Consider the following 15486-nt stretch of genomic DNA (forward strand, 5'->3'; position numbering starts at 1 on the left):
AATGGAGGAGTTCCTCTTCCTGTCCTACCCATGCTCTGCCCTTCCGCCTTCTCCCCTCTCTACCAAGTATTGAAAATCAGTAAATGCTATTTAATAGTTTAGTGTCCAAGGTTCAGCTGTCAGATTTGGACTGTAAATGATTCATGCAGCTGTACTGAAAAAAGCAGTTTCACCAATACAGAACTCACTCATTTCTCTAACCTATGAGTGCAGTGGAAGATGCTTTCTACTTCCCAAGATCCAGCCCAAGAAGAGGGGACAAACTTAGAGCAGGGCCTGTTGCGATAGCACAAGGGGTGATGGTTTTAAACTAAAAGAAGGGAGATTCAGACTAGATCTAAGGAAGAAATTTTTCACCATGAGGGTGGAGAAACACTGGCCCAGGTTGCCCAGAGAGGTGGTAGATGCCCCATCCCTGGAGACATTCCAGGTCAGGTTGGACGGAGCTCTGAGCAACCTGATCTAGTTGAAGCTGTCCCTGCTTATTGCAGGGGGGTTGGACTGGATGGCTTTTAAAGGTCCCTCCCAACCCAAACTGTTCTGTGATTTGAAGAGCAGTGGGCTGACATACCAGTGTGCAGCTGCCAGAAACGGGAAGCCTCCCTCTCCCTACTGCTGGCTGTGTGCTTTGGCTATTTAGTTTGTGCTGGCTCCAGAGCTTTTCAGAGCTCTTCTTGGGCCACTTCACCTCATTTAAATGGACCTCCCCACAAAAAACCCCAAACAAAACTAAACCCTCACCAAAACCATAAAAAAGAAGCCTGGACTGATTTCTTCTGCCTTAGGTAAAAGCAGCTCAAAAGCTGCTTAAGAAGCAGCAGGAGGCCACAGAAGGGAAGCACGGGCTGCATAGTCAGGGAGAGTGGATGGGGAAACACTTGGCAGGTTGGAAAAGGGTAGCAAGCTCTGCAGCTTTGGCAGTGGCAAAGACAAATTGGTTATATTAAGTTGGTTCAGTGGCCTGTGGTGACTACTTACTTGCCTTTGAAAAATTAACTCAAACCTCAGTACAAATACATTCTTTAGAAATAATCATATATAAGTTCTGTAGCTTCTTACAGAGGCAGATCTGAGAAACCACACTTAAATTTCTTTAGTGATATTTGAACATTAAACTATATGTGAGAACTTGGTCTCTGTGCAAGAAAATACTTGACTTTTTAGAAAAAGACTCAAAATATTGCAGAAGTGATGGGCCATTTTAAATTTTGTTGGGTTTTTTTTTAATAAACATATGAACCCTTGTAAGGATCAGAATATACAATGTAGGATTGTTTTATTTTCTGATTAGTTCTATGCAAAAAAATAGTCAAAATGTTATTTGACTTCTTTTAGTTTTCTGACTTGATGTCAGTCTTTTTCAAGCCTGGAAGTTATCATCTTGCACTGGCAACTATTGACTTGATAAATGTTGTCTATAAAACATAAGGCATGAGAGCCTGCAAAGCTGGTATTTCAGTGTTTTCATCTGAACTTTCTGGAAGCACTAGGGGTCATATTTCAGCTTGAGCAGTAGAAGCGAAAGGTTAAGCCTTTAAGGACACTTCTAATGTAAAAAAAGGTATCACATCAGCGGTCTGCTTTCTTTGACAACATCTCCTATTTGTGACTTGTTCAGGAGACCACGTGAGCATGACTGACTGCAGTCCATCCTTGTGTTTCTTCAGCATCCACTGCATTAGACTTTTATAGAGTCTTTTAATATCCATTAATGTGCCCATTGTCCATACCTTTCTGAATTTGCTGCTGCTGTTTGCCTGCACAGTCTGCTGTCCACTACCTCCTGTTTAGAAAAGATCTTTTGACTGAAACTAATTAGAGGATTAATTTGGGGTTCAGTTTATCCATCATCGTGGATTTTGTAGATTTTGATCTAGTTCTTGGATGGAATCCCAGCTTTTTTAGGTTCCCCTCACATGGCTGCTGCTCTGCCCCTTAGTCATTTTATTTGCACTTCTCTGGACTTTCTGGACAGTATTCAAGTTGTGGTGGAAATTCCATTGACTTTTCTGCTCTGTTGCACCTTGGGGTTAAAATAGAATAAACATAGACCACAGTTCTCTGCTGGCGAGGGATTGTATGATGCTGAAGATACTAGATACCCACTCCTTGCCTGTAGTAAGTACTGACAAAAACTTCCAAGTTACAAAGATCCTGAAGTCACAGTTTCAGGCTAAAACTAATAATACAATGAAATACTGCATCCTTCAGTTAGAATACTTAATATTTTATCCCTTTGTGTCATTTTCCCTAAAGCTAGTTACTGTACCAGTTGCATAGAGGTTTGAGTGAGAGGTACCTCCCACCTGTGAGATACTGCTGCATGGAAACAAAAAAAAAGAATTGTATGTAGTGTGGAGGGTGTATTGTCACAATGATATTAAAAATAATACTAAAAATAAATTTAACCATATTAAGAGCACAGATTGCAAAAAAACTCTTTGCTTCCTGAAGCTCATGTGCAAAGGTGTTTTAATTACCAGATCCTTTTGTAAGAGATTGTGTTTTCAGGCCAAGTACAACTCAGTATTTAAAAGGTTGCACATCTTTAAGTACACCCCCTCCCCTATTTAATATTTCTGCATGTTCTAATAGGGACTGAAGGTAGATTGGATTGATAGCTCTGTGTGTATTGTTGGCTTATGGAGGTGTCTTGCTTGTGTAACAAAAACTTAATTTATTACTATCTGCTGTTTCTGCAAATGGTCAGGCTGTTGTACACATTGCATATTTCATCACTATGATGTGGTGGGGAATTGATTTATTGTTTCCAGGGAAATAATTGAATAGAATAAAAATGCACTATAAAGTACCAATTTCATCTTTATGAGTTTTCTTAATGCCTATCTGTGACCAAATATACTATAAAAAAATGCAATAAATTCTTGTGAGGTAGTGAAACCTGGTTTGCCCTAGTTACTTGACCATGAAGATGTTACACCAATCATCTCTTTTGTCCTTTATACCCTCGTGTGATGAGGGACAGCACAAGCTGGTCATTTTGGACCTAAGCAAGTGCTGATAGATTTGTCGTTATGTTTGTGCTCATTAGCTAGCTGATGGGCTGTCAAAGAATGTGCGAAGACTGACTTTTACTACTGATTTTTTTCAAAATGTGCACCAATTTAATAACGTGTTATTTCTCACCCCCATTCCAAGTTGTTTGAAATTAGTTAGCTGTCAGTAACTTATAAAGAACTGGGTTTGTTTAGCTGGGATGAAGTGGGCAGGCTGAAGCTCATTGTAGCAAAGACTGTGTTGTATATCTTGGCCATGCATTGAAAAGCATGGTATAGTTTTGACCCAGGATGCCCCCATCATAGAGGGGCAGAGGAAAGCGGTGCCAGACGTACCATGATTGGGTGTTCTTGATGTTCCTGCGTGATTTCTTCCACAATTTGAAATGACAAAAAAAGATGAAGCTTAATTGTAACAAAACTTCACTTCTTGTAGGATATTGGACCCAGCCCTTCCATGTTCCAATTAATTTTTATACCACAGACCAATATCTTAACCTTTTGAAGTATTAAGTTTCTTTTTCTGAGAACTTGGTTGAAGGAAGCCCTGAAGTAAATGTATTTCAACTGGTTAATACCTAGATTAAGAATGGCTTTTCTTTTTCTTGTAAACTTAATAAAATAGTAGCTCAGCTGGAAGTAAAGTGGTCTAATTCCAGCTGTTAGAGTCTTCACCTCTGAAGTCCTAGCTTTTTTTAATGGCTTGTGTCTCATGCAATGCTAAATCTTTGGCTGATGTGACATACATATTGGAGATGGGTTAAAAAAAGTAGTTTTTCTAAAATCGGTAAAAAGGCTTACTTCACCCTCTTGTTTTGATGTTCATAAGTGGGGCTGCTGGCAACCAGTGGTGCAACGTCAAAATAGAATTTTCTTTTAACCTTTTTAAGAAACAATTTTTGCTTGCTCACTTGTGTGGTGCCTTTTTTTAAGAAAATAACATCACTATTGTTCTCTACAACTTGCTAGAGAAATTCTAAAGACCAGCAACAGAAAATGGAAGAGGAGATTAGTGTTTACTTTTATTTCTGTAGTACCAAGGGACCACAGTGAAGGTTCAGAGAGGTACTGAGAAATGAAGCAAGTATCTAGCTGGATACCTTGTTCTAATTAAAGCATATAGAGACACTGATTTTTCTTGTATTCCCAACACAATTGATGCTTCCTCAGTATTAATTTTTTTTAATATTAAAAATAGAAATTGGTGCCAACTCCAAAGGGAATTGCTGGGTAGCAGAGATTATGCAACAACATTAGAATAAAATTGGGTTAAAATGAGTACTTAAGCTATGTCAGGACTTAATCCCGTGGGGTTTGTATCAAGAAGGATGGGTTGTGTTTTGAATGTCACAGGATGGAGAGATTGCAAGACATCTTGGTAAATTTGAATTATTCCTTGAAGGTACAAATAATTCAGCCAGTTGTCAGTACTCTCTGAAACTTCTCTCTATCTTGTCATCCCAAGATGCAGTGCTACCAGAGTAAAACCTACTCACTGCTTCTGTAGCATTTGAAAGAAAGAAAGAAAAAAAAAAAAGTGTCTTACGAGTCCTGAAAACAGCCTGCATCAGTAGCAGCTGTATATGGAATATGCTCTTGCTTCAGTTCGTTTAGGTGTGTTGTGGTTTAGCCCCAGACGGCAACTAAGCACCATGCAGCGCTCGCTCACTCCCCCCCCCCCCGCAGTGGGACAGAGGGGAGAATCGGGGAAAAAACTCATGGGTTGAGATAAAAACAGTTTAATAGGGCAGCAAGAGAGAAGGAAACAACAATGATGATAACAATACTGACAAAGGGATGTACAAGAACAAGTGATGCCCAATACAGCGATTGCTCACCACCCGGTGATCGACAGCCCGTCCCCGAGCAGCGATTTCCGCCCCCCCGGCCAACTCCAGTTTATGTACTGGGCATGACGTGGTATGGTAGGGAATATCCCTTAGGCCAGCCTGGGTCAGCTGTCCTGGCTGTGTCCCCTCCCAGCTCCCCGTGCACCCCCAGCCTTCTTGCAGGCAGGCCAGCACGAGAAGCTGGACTGTCCTTGACTGCTCAGCAACAACCCAAAACATCAGCACCTTATCAGCATTTTCTCATCCCAGAATCAAAACACGGCCTCACACTGGCTTCTGTGAAGAAAACCAACTCTATCCTGGCTGAAACCAGGACAAGGTGATATGCATATTTATTGTTTGCTTTTGTTTTTCTGAGAGATGCTTACTTTCTGTTTAACAGGCTGAAGGTTGTCATAGGCTCATAGAATGGATTGGAAGGGACCTTTGAAGGTCATCTAGTCCAGCCCTCCTGCCATGAGCAGGGACATATGCAGCTACAGCAGTTGCTCAGAGCCCTGTATTACTTTGGTTCATATGGGTTTTGTAGTTCATGCTTTCTCTGAGTTTCTCCTTCTTGCTCCCCTGAGTGTTTTGTCTCCTAAAAGATTGATAATAATTGAAATAAATTTTCCCAGGTTGGCAAATTGCATTGATAAGCTTGTTTTGACTTTGATCTATAGTATCTTTTCATGTTGATTTTCTAGTGTATTTCTAAAATACTTAAGTCTGCAAAGAAAAACTATACATTTCTGCTTTGAGCTGTATTGAGACATGGAGTTAGTAACTTGATGCAGTATTCTCTGAGGGGAGAGGAATTCAGAGGAATTGCAGTCCCAGGCTGTTCTTCCATTTCGTGTCGATACAGTGAAATATTTGATGTGTCGATTTAGACTAAAATAGATATTAAGAACTCAATTTTTAAATTGTTTTGATGTGGCTGGCCAGGCTGCTTTATACTTTGACCTGAGGGGTCTTGATAAATGCTTTTGACTGCAAATCATGTACTTAAAAATATTTATATATCTGGAGGAGTGGGGAGAGAGCAGTCACCAGGAGGGGATCAGAGAAGAGGCAGTAAGAGAAGGAAATCCATTCTTGGGTGTAGTCATAGAAAATATTACCAAGAAGAATGAATATAGCTGAAAGATGTTTAAGGTGGAAGAAAGGTTTGCTGCTTTTTTTCTTTTGCCTTTGAACCTCATCAACATTGGCTGAAAGAAAGAAAACAAGAAAAATAAAATTGGTAGGAAATAGAGACTCTGCAAAGTGACTTATGGAAATAGCTGAAATTGTTTACTGTTTCTGAAGGCAAAAGTGATGATAATAGGAAAAAATATCCTTTCTCCTCTCTTTCTATGTCTGTCTCTAGTTTGAAATTGTAAGCTGTCGTGGTTTAGCCCCAGCCGGCAACTAAGCCCCATGCAGCCACTCGCTCACTTCCCCATGGTGGGATGGGGGAGAAAATCAGAAGAGTAAAAGTGAGGAAACTCTTGGGTTGAGATAAAGACAGTTTAACAGGTAAAGCAAAAGCCGCGCACACAAGCAAAGCACAACAAGGAATCCATTCCCCACTCCCCATGGGCAGGCAGGGGTTCAGCCATCTCCAGGGAAGGAGGGCTGCATCATGCGTAGTGGTTTCTTGGGAAGACAGACACCATCACTCCAGACGTCTCTCCACCTCTTGCCTTCTTCGTCCCAGCTTGATATGTGGAGCATGATGTCATAGGGTATGGAATAGCCCTTTGGTCAGCCTGGGTCAGCTGTCCCGGCTGTGTCCCCTCCCAGCTCCCCGTGCACCCCCAGCCTGCTCGCTAGCAGCCCAGCACGAGAAGCTGGACTGTCCTTGACTGCTCAGCAACAACTCAAAACATCAGCACGTTATCAACACTTTCTCATCCCAAATCCAAGCCTCACACTGGCTTCTGTGAAGAAAACCAACTCTATCCTGGCTGAAACCAGGACATAAGCCTAATGGATTTGTCAAAATTTCATCCTTAAATCTGCATCCTTAAATGTGTAACAAGATAGTAACATCTGGTAAACACAAAAAAACCTTGTTGCCCGCCTGGCGTGCTTGCTGCTTCTTTCCTGTGGCATGTATGCGTTCTGGGGATGCTCCTTTGACCACTTTGCTTTTTCCACCATTCCATTCTCTCTGGTCCTCTGGGAATGGGTCTATTGCAATAGCAGGGCTCTCCAGGCATGCAACTGTGCTGTGTAACCATCAACATGTAGTTGAATACACTATGACTGTTTTCTTAGCAGCACTTGCAAAGACACATTTCTTCGAAGAAGGATTCTAAGGAGTCATCCAGATTATGTCCAACAGCAAGCATTAGCACCATTTATCTCATGATAAAAAAAAAAAAAGTATATATTATATCTCTCAGGAGATGGCATCCCAAAAGTCAGCAATGCAGTGACTCTTAACAGAGACTTCTGAAAATACAAGCTTTGCCCTGGGGAACGTAGTTAAAATTGTACTTAACATGCTTACTTTCTGTGAGGTTGAGGTAGACAAGTTAATATTTGCAAGGTGAGCTGCAGTAGGATTTATATACAAACTGTGAAAGTGGATTGAGCTTGAAATTCATGAGATGTTTACTGTCTGATGTGAGATGTATTATGGATAATTTTAAGGAATTAAGAGTGTGGAAGAAATTCTTAATTACAAAATCGCTGAGGTTGGAAGGGACCTGTGGAGATAGCTATGTCCCTAGATAGTTTGAGCCCTTGCTCAGAGCAGAGGCAGCTACAGCATGTTTTTCAGGGCAGTGTCCAGTCTGTTTTGAATATCTCCATGGATGGAGACTCCATAACGTCTCCAGGCAACCTCTTGCAGTGTTCACCCACTCATATAGTGCAAAAATACAAGGTATTTGAATGAGAATCACTGTTTGTCATTTTGTGCTCATTGCCTTGTGTCCTCACTGGGGAGGGATAGTCTGGCTCCGTCTTCACTGGTATTTATACACGTTGGTAAGATCCCCCTAAGCCTTCTCTTTTCCAGGTCAAACCAACACAGCTCTCTCAGCCTGTCCTTGTATGACAGGTGCTCTCATCCCCAAATTGTCTTTTGTGGTGCTTCACTGGGCTGTCTCCATTATGTCCATGTCTGTCTTGTACTGGGGAGCCCAGCACTGGGCACAGCACTCCCAATGCCCCTCACCAGTGCTGAAGAACGAGAAGGATCACCACCCACCCTTGACCTGCTGGCAGTGTTCTGCCTAACACAGCCCAGGAGGCTGGTGGCCACCTTGCTCCAAGGGCACGTTGCTGACTCATAGTTGGCTTGTCCACCAAGACATCCAGGTCCTTCTCTGAAAAGCTGCCTTCCAGCCAGTCACTCGGGTAAAGCAGCATTGTTCATTGAGGATGCAAGTAACCTAAAGGCTTTTATGTCTCTTAATAACGTTAGTATTTTAAAGTATTTTAAGTCTTGTAGAATTATTACACCAGGACCAGAGAAGGAAATGAACGTTGAATTTTTATTGTATCTTTTAATAGATTTTATAGATTCTTACAGATTTTTTTTATAGGTTTGAATTGAGATGGGTGAAGTTACTTTGCAGAAATGAGACCTGAAAGAGGCATTAGCTCATAGATGTCGATGCCTTCAAGGCTGAGATGGGGATCACAATATGGAGGTTGGGCAACATTATAAAATTTCATGATGCGTACAAAGGACATGAAGTCACAGTGTGAATAATTACAGCTAGGGTCCTTGTAACAACCGCTGTGTTGTTAGCTGTCAGCCAACACTAGTATGAGGAAGTTTTAGTTATTTTTTAAATTATTTTTTTAATGTATTCGCAAACTATGAATGCTGAAGACATTATTCGCATTGAAAGGATTTTCCTTATGAGACTACTTTAACTTTTCTATCATTTTATTAATCAATTTTTAGTTAATCGATTTAAATATTTTTTAATTATTTTTTTGACTGTCTCATTAGTGGAAATGATTTGGTTTCTAAGTAATCAGAACTGGTAGTGAAACATGACTTTGAACTTTGATACTGGAAGTCATAATCCTGACTATGTTCCTGATGTAGTTCGCAAACGTGCGGAATATGCAGTGCGTGTAAGATATGTCAGCAGGAGTCACATTGAGCAGCAAATCACTTCTGGAAGGATTCAGTTAGTTATCTCATCCTATTGTGCTTTTTGAAAAAATTAAACAACTTTTATTATACTTTCCTAATGTAATTGGTACCCAAGTACTGAAAATGGCAGGTATTCGAAAACAAATTGTATAAAACCAGAAAGGAGCACGAAAAAGGTACATAGTGCTTTACTGTAGTTGATTTGCGAAGCTGTGAAGTGCAGTGCTATTGGTTTTGTTGTAGGTTTTTTTTGTTTTTCTGAAAAGCTTTATGTTCTGGTCTTGTTTCACTGTCTCCTATACACTTTCCTAAACCTCAGGTACTCCGCCACAGTAGAGGAAACCATCTGAACGATAACGTGCATCGTAGCCTGCTAACAACCGCAGCATCTCAGCAGGCTGGGATTTGTTTGCTTCACTCCTTCCCCCAAGCTTGGAATAAGTCTTTACAGTATTGAGGAATATGGGTGTTTTTTCTAAAGCATGAGCATTGGGAGAACAATTCTTTACTCTTGGAAGCTCAAGGGGGTAGCTGGCACACAACTTTGCCTACAAACAAGTTTGATTTTTAGACCATTAGTCTGGATGTGCCCCAGCTCTTTTTTCACCACAATATCCAATAAAATACAGCGGATTTAAGTCTCCGTACACAATGTGGAATCGTACAATGGTTTCGGTTGGGAGGGACCTTTAAAGATCATCTGGTCCAATCCCCTGCTGTGGGCAGGGACATCTTTTACTAGATCAGGTTGCTCAGAGCCCTGTCTAACCTGACCTTAAACGCTTTGAATATTCAAACACTTCCAAATCCAAAGATAATTCTTTTCCCTGTGAGTGACGTAAACACAGCCTGCAACCTAAGGAATCCGGCTATTCCTCATGCTTCTCACATCTTCACTGGCAGCAAAAACCCTGAAGTCAATACTCTGTGAATAGTTGTCCAACCCAATGATGGGGCATCCACAGATGCAACATGTTCCAGTGTCTCACCACCCTCATTGTACAAATTTTCTTCCGTATATCTAATCTAAATCTACATTCTTCTAGTTGACTGTAGCTTGCTTGTGCTCCATAATTTGTCTATTTAATACCAAGAGGTCTATTGGTCTATTTAATACCAATTTCAATGCTACTTGTCTATTTAATACCAAGAGGACTAAAGCTGCTCTTTTAAAGTGAGATCTGTAATGGCAAGATTACAAACCAGTCAGGTTTGAATTCAGAATAGCCCAAATAAGCATCCTAGTCTTGTAATCTTAGCTTTCGTTGTATCCTAAAACAACCAAGCACATCTTGTAAAATAGTTGTTTAAGTATCCTTGCCTGGAAAGCAGCTATATTTTACAAAGTTTTGGCCCGGGACAGAGTTTTAAGGTCATGTTAGAAACTCAAACCTGGGGGCTGGTTTTAATGGGAATGTTAATAGGTCCATAACCAGAGGTACAACATGTGTTTCTATACCTTGAACTATCAAATTTGTTGCTCTTGGTACCTCATAAAGTGAGCATTGGGATTTTTTTAACGAAGTTGTAACGAACCCAATGATGATCAAATTCTGAAGGAAGACTGCTTTTCTGATTTTTCAATGCCCTGTACCCACTACAGTCAGTCTGTTTTATTCGACATTTCCCCCTCAACGTGATGAATATGAAAAAAATCGTAATAGTGTTTTCCCTGTCCATTGAAATTATGCTGCCTAAAAGCACTTCTGTATGTAGAACCTGATGTCTTTCATCATTTTTCTGTTTGCTGCTCCCAAGGGATGTAGATTGTCCATATTTAGTCTGTGGTCAGACATATTCTAAATGCTTCTTTTGATATTTTCCTGTAGCTTTTCTCCATGTTCTTTTTCTGCCAAATAAAACGTGATGAATATGTATGTTAAGTGGATGGAATATGGCAAATTAATATTAAAGCAGGCTTTCTTCTAGTTCTTTACTAGAAAAATTACTCCTCTTGCTTTGATTTGTAGCAAACTTTCCTGCCGTTTGCATAGATAGTTTAAAATAAAGCTTTGCATTTTTACTAGTGACTTCCAGGTAGGGTAGGTTGTTCTGAAGGAGACAGAACATAGTGCAGAAGTTGTGGCCCATGTCTGAGCCTGAAAACTGCTGTTTCATTCCTAGCAGTTGCACTTTCAAAGGGCTTCGTTTGCACGAATTTGACCTCATGAAACTCCCCACCCTGCAGACATTTGGAGTTTCATGGTGGCTATTTTAACCTTACAGGAGAGGAGCCCTGTAGTTAAGAGCATGTATGGTCATGTCATCTTGGTAGTCTTGCCACAGGGGAGATTTTTATACCTGCTTCAGCTTTCAAGTCAAGGTTTATATGGAAACAACTGGCAAGTTCCTTTGGTGAGGACAAGTCCAGAGTAGTGTTGCTGAGGGATTCCCGGCATTTTTGCGTCTGCATCTGTTGGTGTATGGTGGATAGGAGGAAAAGTTTTAACATGGGCATAAGGTTGGCTTAATACATTTTTGTTTAGTGCCAGAAAAGAGAACAGTAAAGCCAGATGCAAAAGCTGTAATGGTTTCTTGAGTTTTCAGACAGAGGCAAAAGGGACATGAAACTAAGGTAGGACTTGGCAGGTGGGGGAAGTCCCTCGAGGGTCAGGCACTGAGGGAATGTTTTGGAGAAGTGTCTCTTCGGCTTGCTCTTACCATCTTCCCTGAGGGCAGGGACATTAGACGTCCTTTGTCTGACCCAGGACTGCCGATTTTAAGTTCTTACAGTTCTGTAGGCTGAATGCAATTCAGCCATTTATTCAAGAGGTAAAGACATACTGGGCAGATGGGCTGTTTGTTTCCTCTTTATCTTGTGGGTCTGAGTTAGTTAGGTAGATACTTAAGGTTGTTGTGTTAGACTTCAAGTCCTGTTTTAGCCTCTAGCAAATGTTATCTACAGTCTGAAGATTTCAAGCCTTGATACTGGCGGTGCTAGATTCCTGTTAGCTGAGCTCATGGCGTGGTTTGACACTACTGGTGAACTGGTGTAATGGCTATCCGCTGCTGGAGGGGAGACGGTCTCCACGCCTGCCCCGACCACCAGCTGCTTTTGCTTCTCCTCCGCTGTGCTTGTCTAAATGTCTATGGCAACTTCAGGCAGCTGTGGTATAAAACTAAGCCAACTCTGAAAACCAAATCACCTTTTTCCCCCCGCCGGTAGTTTCCTGAAGGGGTGGTCGGAGGTCAGCAGGGAGCCATGGCGGGTGGCAGGTTGGTGGCTGACGCTCTGTCGAGGGGCAGGCAGCCGTTACGGGAGCTCAGCTGGAAGCGTCGCTCTCTCTTCGCAGTCAAGTAAACAGGCTCAGGCATTCAGTAGCGGTACTGAAGCAGTTTCACTCTCTTCCAGCTCCCTTTCGCAGACCAGCTTTAACTACCAGAAGGGCGTTCAGAGTACTATGCCAAAAAGATCAAGTTTATTTTTAACATCTCCAGATTTCCAAAACTGCCTCCCCACTGGCTGATCGCTCTGAGGAGGAGGAGGTTACAGAAAGCTCTGTGCACTTGTCCAAGCCCTGGAGCAAAGCCCTGCAGTCTTTGTTCTTTCCAGCCAGCAGACTGGAATGATGCTTGAGACTATGTCAGGCGAGGGAGGAGGTAATGTTTGCTCTTTTTCCCTTGTACTGTGTTCATTTCTCAGACACCATCTGCTTGTGGCTGACTAATTTGCAGTGGTAGCTAAGAGGCAGGTTTTTTTCTTTTTTTCTTCGAGATGAAGACTCATACCATGGTCCATGCCTTTTGCTACCATACTTGCAAATCACTTGGAAACTGGGCTCATCAGTGATAAAACTTTGCCACTTGTTTAGTAGTTGATGAGAGGAGGGACAGTGGTGTTCTTCGTTGTTCCTCGGTGAATAATGAATTTAGCTCTGGATGGTTTTGAGTTGCACTGGTTCCCAAAATAGCAGAAAACAAGCTATGTGACAAGGTTCTTATCCTTAAACCAGGAGAGTCTGGTGTTGGTGTGTGGCTTCTTAGTGGAGAAACTCCAGTTCAGTGACTGGGCTGTCGGGGTTTTCATATGCTGATCTTTAGAGGCTGGTTGCAAGACCAGATTTGGCAGATTTTAGGGGTGGGAATTCCTGTTAAAACCAAAAGGTGCTACTTGGTCCTGAAGGTTTTGACAGAGCCCTGCGTAGAGTCATTGAGAAGCTAAAGGAAGAAGTTTTGCTAAAGATTCCACTTTTATTAATGATTGTGTTGTTCAAATTCAGATCACTTACGCCAGGGGGCTTGCAGTTTCTCTGCTAGTCGTCTGGGTAGATTTTTTTTAATGTTTGTAGATGTATAACTATTTTAGGTGGGGACTCCAAAAAAGGCAACTAAATGTCCTTTAAAAAATGAGTCTCTATGGATCTCCGGTAAATGCTCTGTATGAATCGTAAGATTCAGGTATAACTAAAATTATTTTTTTTTTGTTTCCCTTCCCTAGAATATGACAGATACCTAGCATCTAGCAAAACCATGGCAGCAGCTTACCTTGATCCAAACTTGAATCACACACCAAGTTCAAGTGCAAAGACACACCTCAGTACTGGGATGGAGCGCTCCCCGGGGGCCATGGAACGAGTCTTAAAGGTTTTTCACTACTTTGAAAATAGCAGTGAACCGACAACGTGGGCCAGCATTATCCGGCACGGAGATGCTACTGATGTCCGAGTAAGTCTGTTTTTAGCATTCTCATGCCATCTTTAGGTTGTTAACTTCATGCTCCAAAAAATGGAAAGTAAAAGTCTGTAAGCAAACAAACATGGAAGTTTTCTGGTTTATTTTAAAAGAATTTTTACCTGTTGTATATTATGATTAGCTTAAGTTGGTATCACTGAAAGCTTTTTCTTTCCTCTAGAACTCTTCCCATTTTTGCAGAATAGAAACTTGAAATGTAGAACAGTGCTTAGCAGTCTAGATACCACCAGTGATCTATGTCAGTTGACTTCTACTGCTTTATGCTCCCCAAAGCCTGTGTGATGCCTCATGGCAGGGATGAGAGCTGGAATGAAGGTGACATTAAACTTTTCATGTTTAAGGGGAAAAAAAAAATTTGTACATGTTTAAATCTAAGGTGTGTATATTTACAAGTTTAAAATGTTCAAATGTAATGTGTACATGACTTTTTAAAAAATAAAAAGTTTTCTTCGGAAACTCATTTCACCATGGCATGGAGAAACCGAGCTGAAGAGTCCTTTCTCCCTGCAGTAAGTCCCTTTGTTCCTCTCCTGCCTCGTAGTCACCTGCTGCTTGTATTTGTACAATGTTGTCGTTCGGTTAGTCAGTGCAAAAAACCTGGAAGGTTGGGATTCTTTTAAAAATAACTAAGTATCTGTAATCTTGAGATACATGGAAATGTTGCATATGCATGAAAAAACAGTGTTTATTCTGAAGCATACATTCTCTCTAATGCTGAGACCTTTACCATTTGCTACACTTTTTCAATTTTTGAGGTATTGCGGTATTTAAACTGAAATGGAGATCAATGTGACATGTCAAATGCCTTTAAAACTTAATGGTTTATTTTTTTTAAATTATTCTTCCAGAGCAGAATCTTGCATGGTGGTAGGTAGTGTGCAGGGTTGTTTTCTTCTGTGAGGTTCTTGCTGTAGAAGCAGGTTCCCATCGGCTCATTCCTTCCAACATTTGTATTCTCTGCATGGTACTTTAAATTCCACTACAAAGACACGACTCCAGTCTGCTGAAGGGAGAGTTGTTTGAGTTAAGGAGACCTGTTGTCTCCTTCTGCCCACTGTTAAGTTTCCTTTGTGCAAGAGAAAACAAAGTAAAAAACACCGTGAAGAGTTTCGCATCTTTTCTCTTCCTTTGCTACTGCTTATTTTCTAGCACAGCTGCATATGAAAAGGCCTAACAGCATTCCTAAGCAGAGTACGTCTTGTGGTGGTGATCATAGACCTGTGAAGTTCAGGGATTTTTTTTGGTGACAGTCAGGAGGTCTGTGTCATGTCAATTTAATAAGCCCATATCTGTGTTCAGGGATAACTTGATGAGTGGACAGATTAGAGGTACAACAACAGGAATCATTATTATCAATAGCAGGCACTTATTTTACATGGAATAGGGTTTTTTGGGTGCCACTTGAAACATCCTTGCTCCCTGGCTTAAGTATAGTGGTTTGATATATATATCTAATGTGATTGATTCATTTCATAAAGTGTATTACTTGGTACAAGGGAAGAAAAACTATGTCTCTTATGTTTTTAATCTTGGAAGTCTCTACTGTGGATGAATGTCTAGGATTCTTTATATGGTACTTGAAATTGAGGTTATCTTTCCAAAGAAGTATGTAGAAACTTGAAAAACAGAAGCAGAGATTACATCTCTGGTTTCTCCAGCTCAGGAATACCTGTGGTTATGGGCTTTAAGGATCCAAAACTTGCACTGCCTGTAAGAAATTCGGTGCTGAGTTCAATTTGCAAAGTTACATATCCCTGTTGTAAGCAAAAATGTGTAATTTTTTATAAAAGCAGGATCAAAAGAATAGGCAAGTAGCAGCTGACTTGCTGTCGTAATTTTT

General features: G+C 41.0%; 1 protein-coding gene across 27 annotated transcripts in view; it reads left to right on the forward strand.

Moving 5' to 3' along the window:
* The window catches only part of PTK2 (protein tyrosine kinase 2), a gene marked incomplete at both ends in the record, with an annotated part of 166960 nt that overhangs the window by 14325 nt on the left and 137149 nt on the right, over nucleotides 1-15486 (forward strand). For 17 of the 27 annotated variants that reach the window (XM_081996596.1, XM_081996599.1, XM_081996576.1 and 14 more), the window contains one exon: nucleotides 13425-13619. In XM_081996596.1, the coding sequence (XP_081852722.1) occupies nucleotides 13425-13619 (195 nt within the window). Of the gene's footprint in view, nucleotides 1-13392; nucleotides 13620-15486 lie in introns of those variants that run through there. The other 10 variants (XM_081996574.1, XM_081996585.1, XM_081996590.1 and 7 more) reach the window with 2 other exon arrangements.

This window comes from Phaethon aethereus (assembly GCF_964289735.1).
Source record: "Phaethon aethereus genome assembly, chromosome: 2".
NCBI classification, from domain to species: domain Eukaryota; kingdom Metazoa; phylum Chordata; class Aves; order Phaethontiformes; family Phaethontidae; genus Phaethon; species Phaethon aethereus.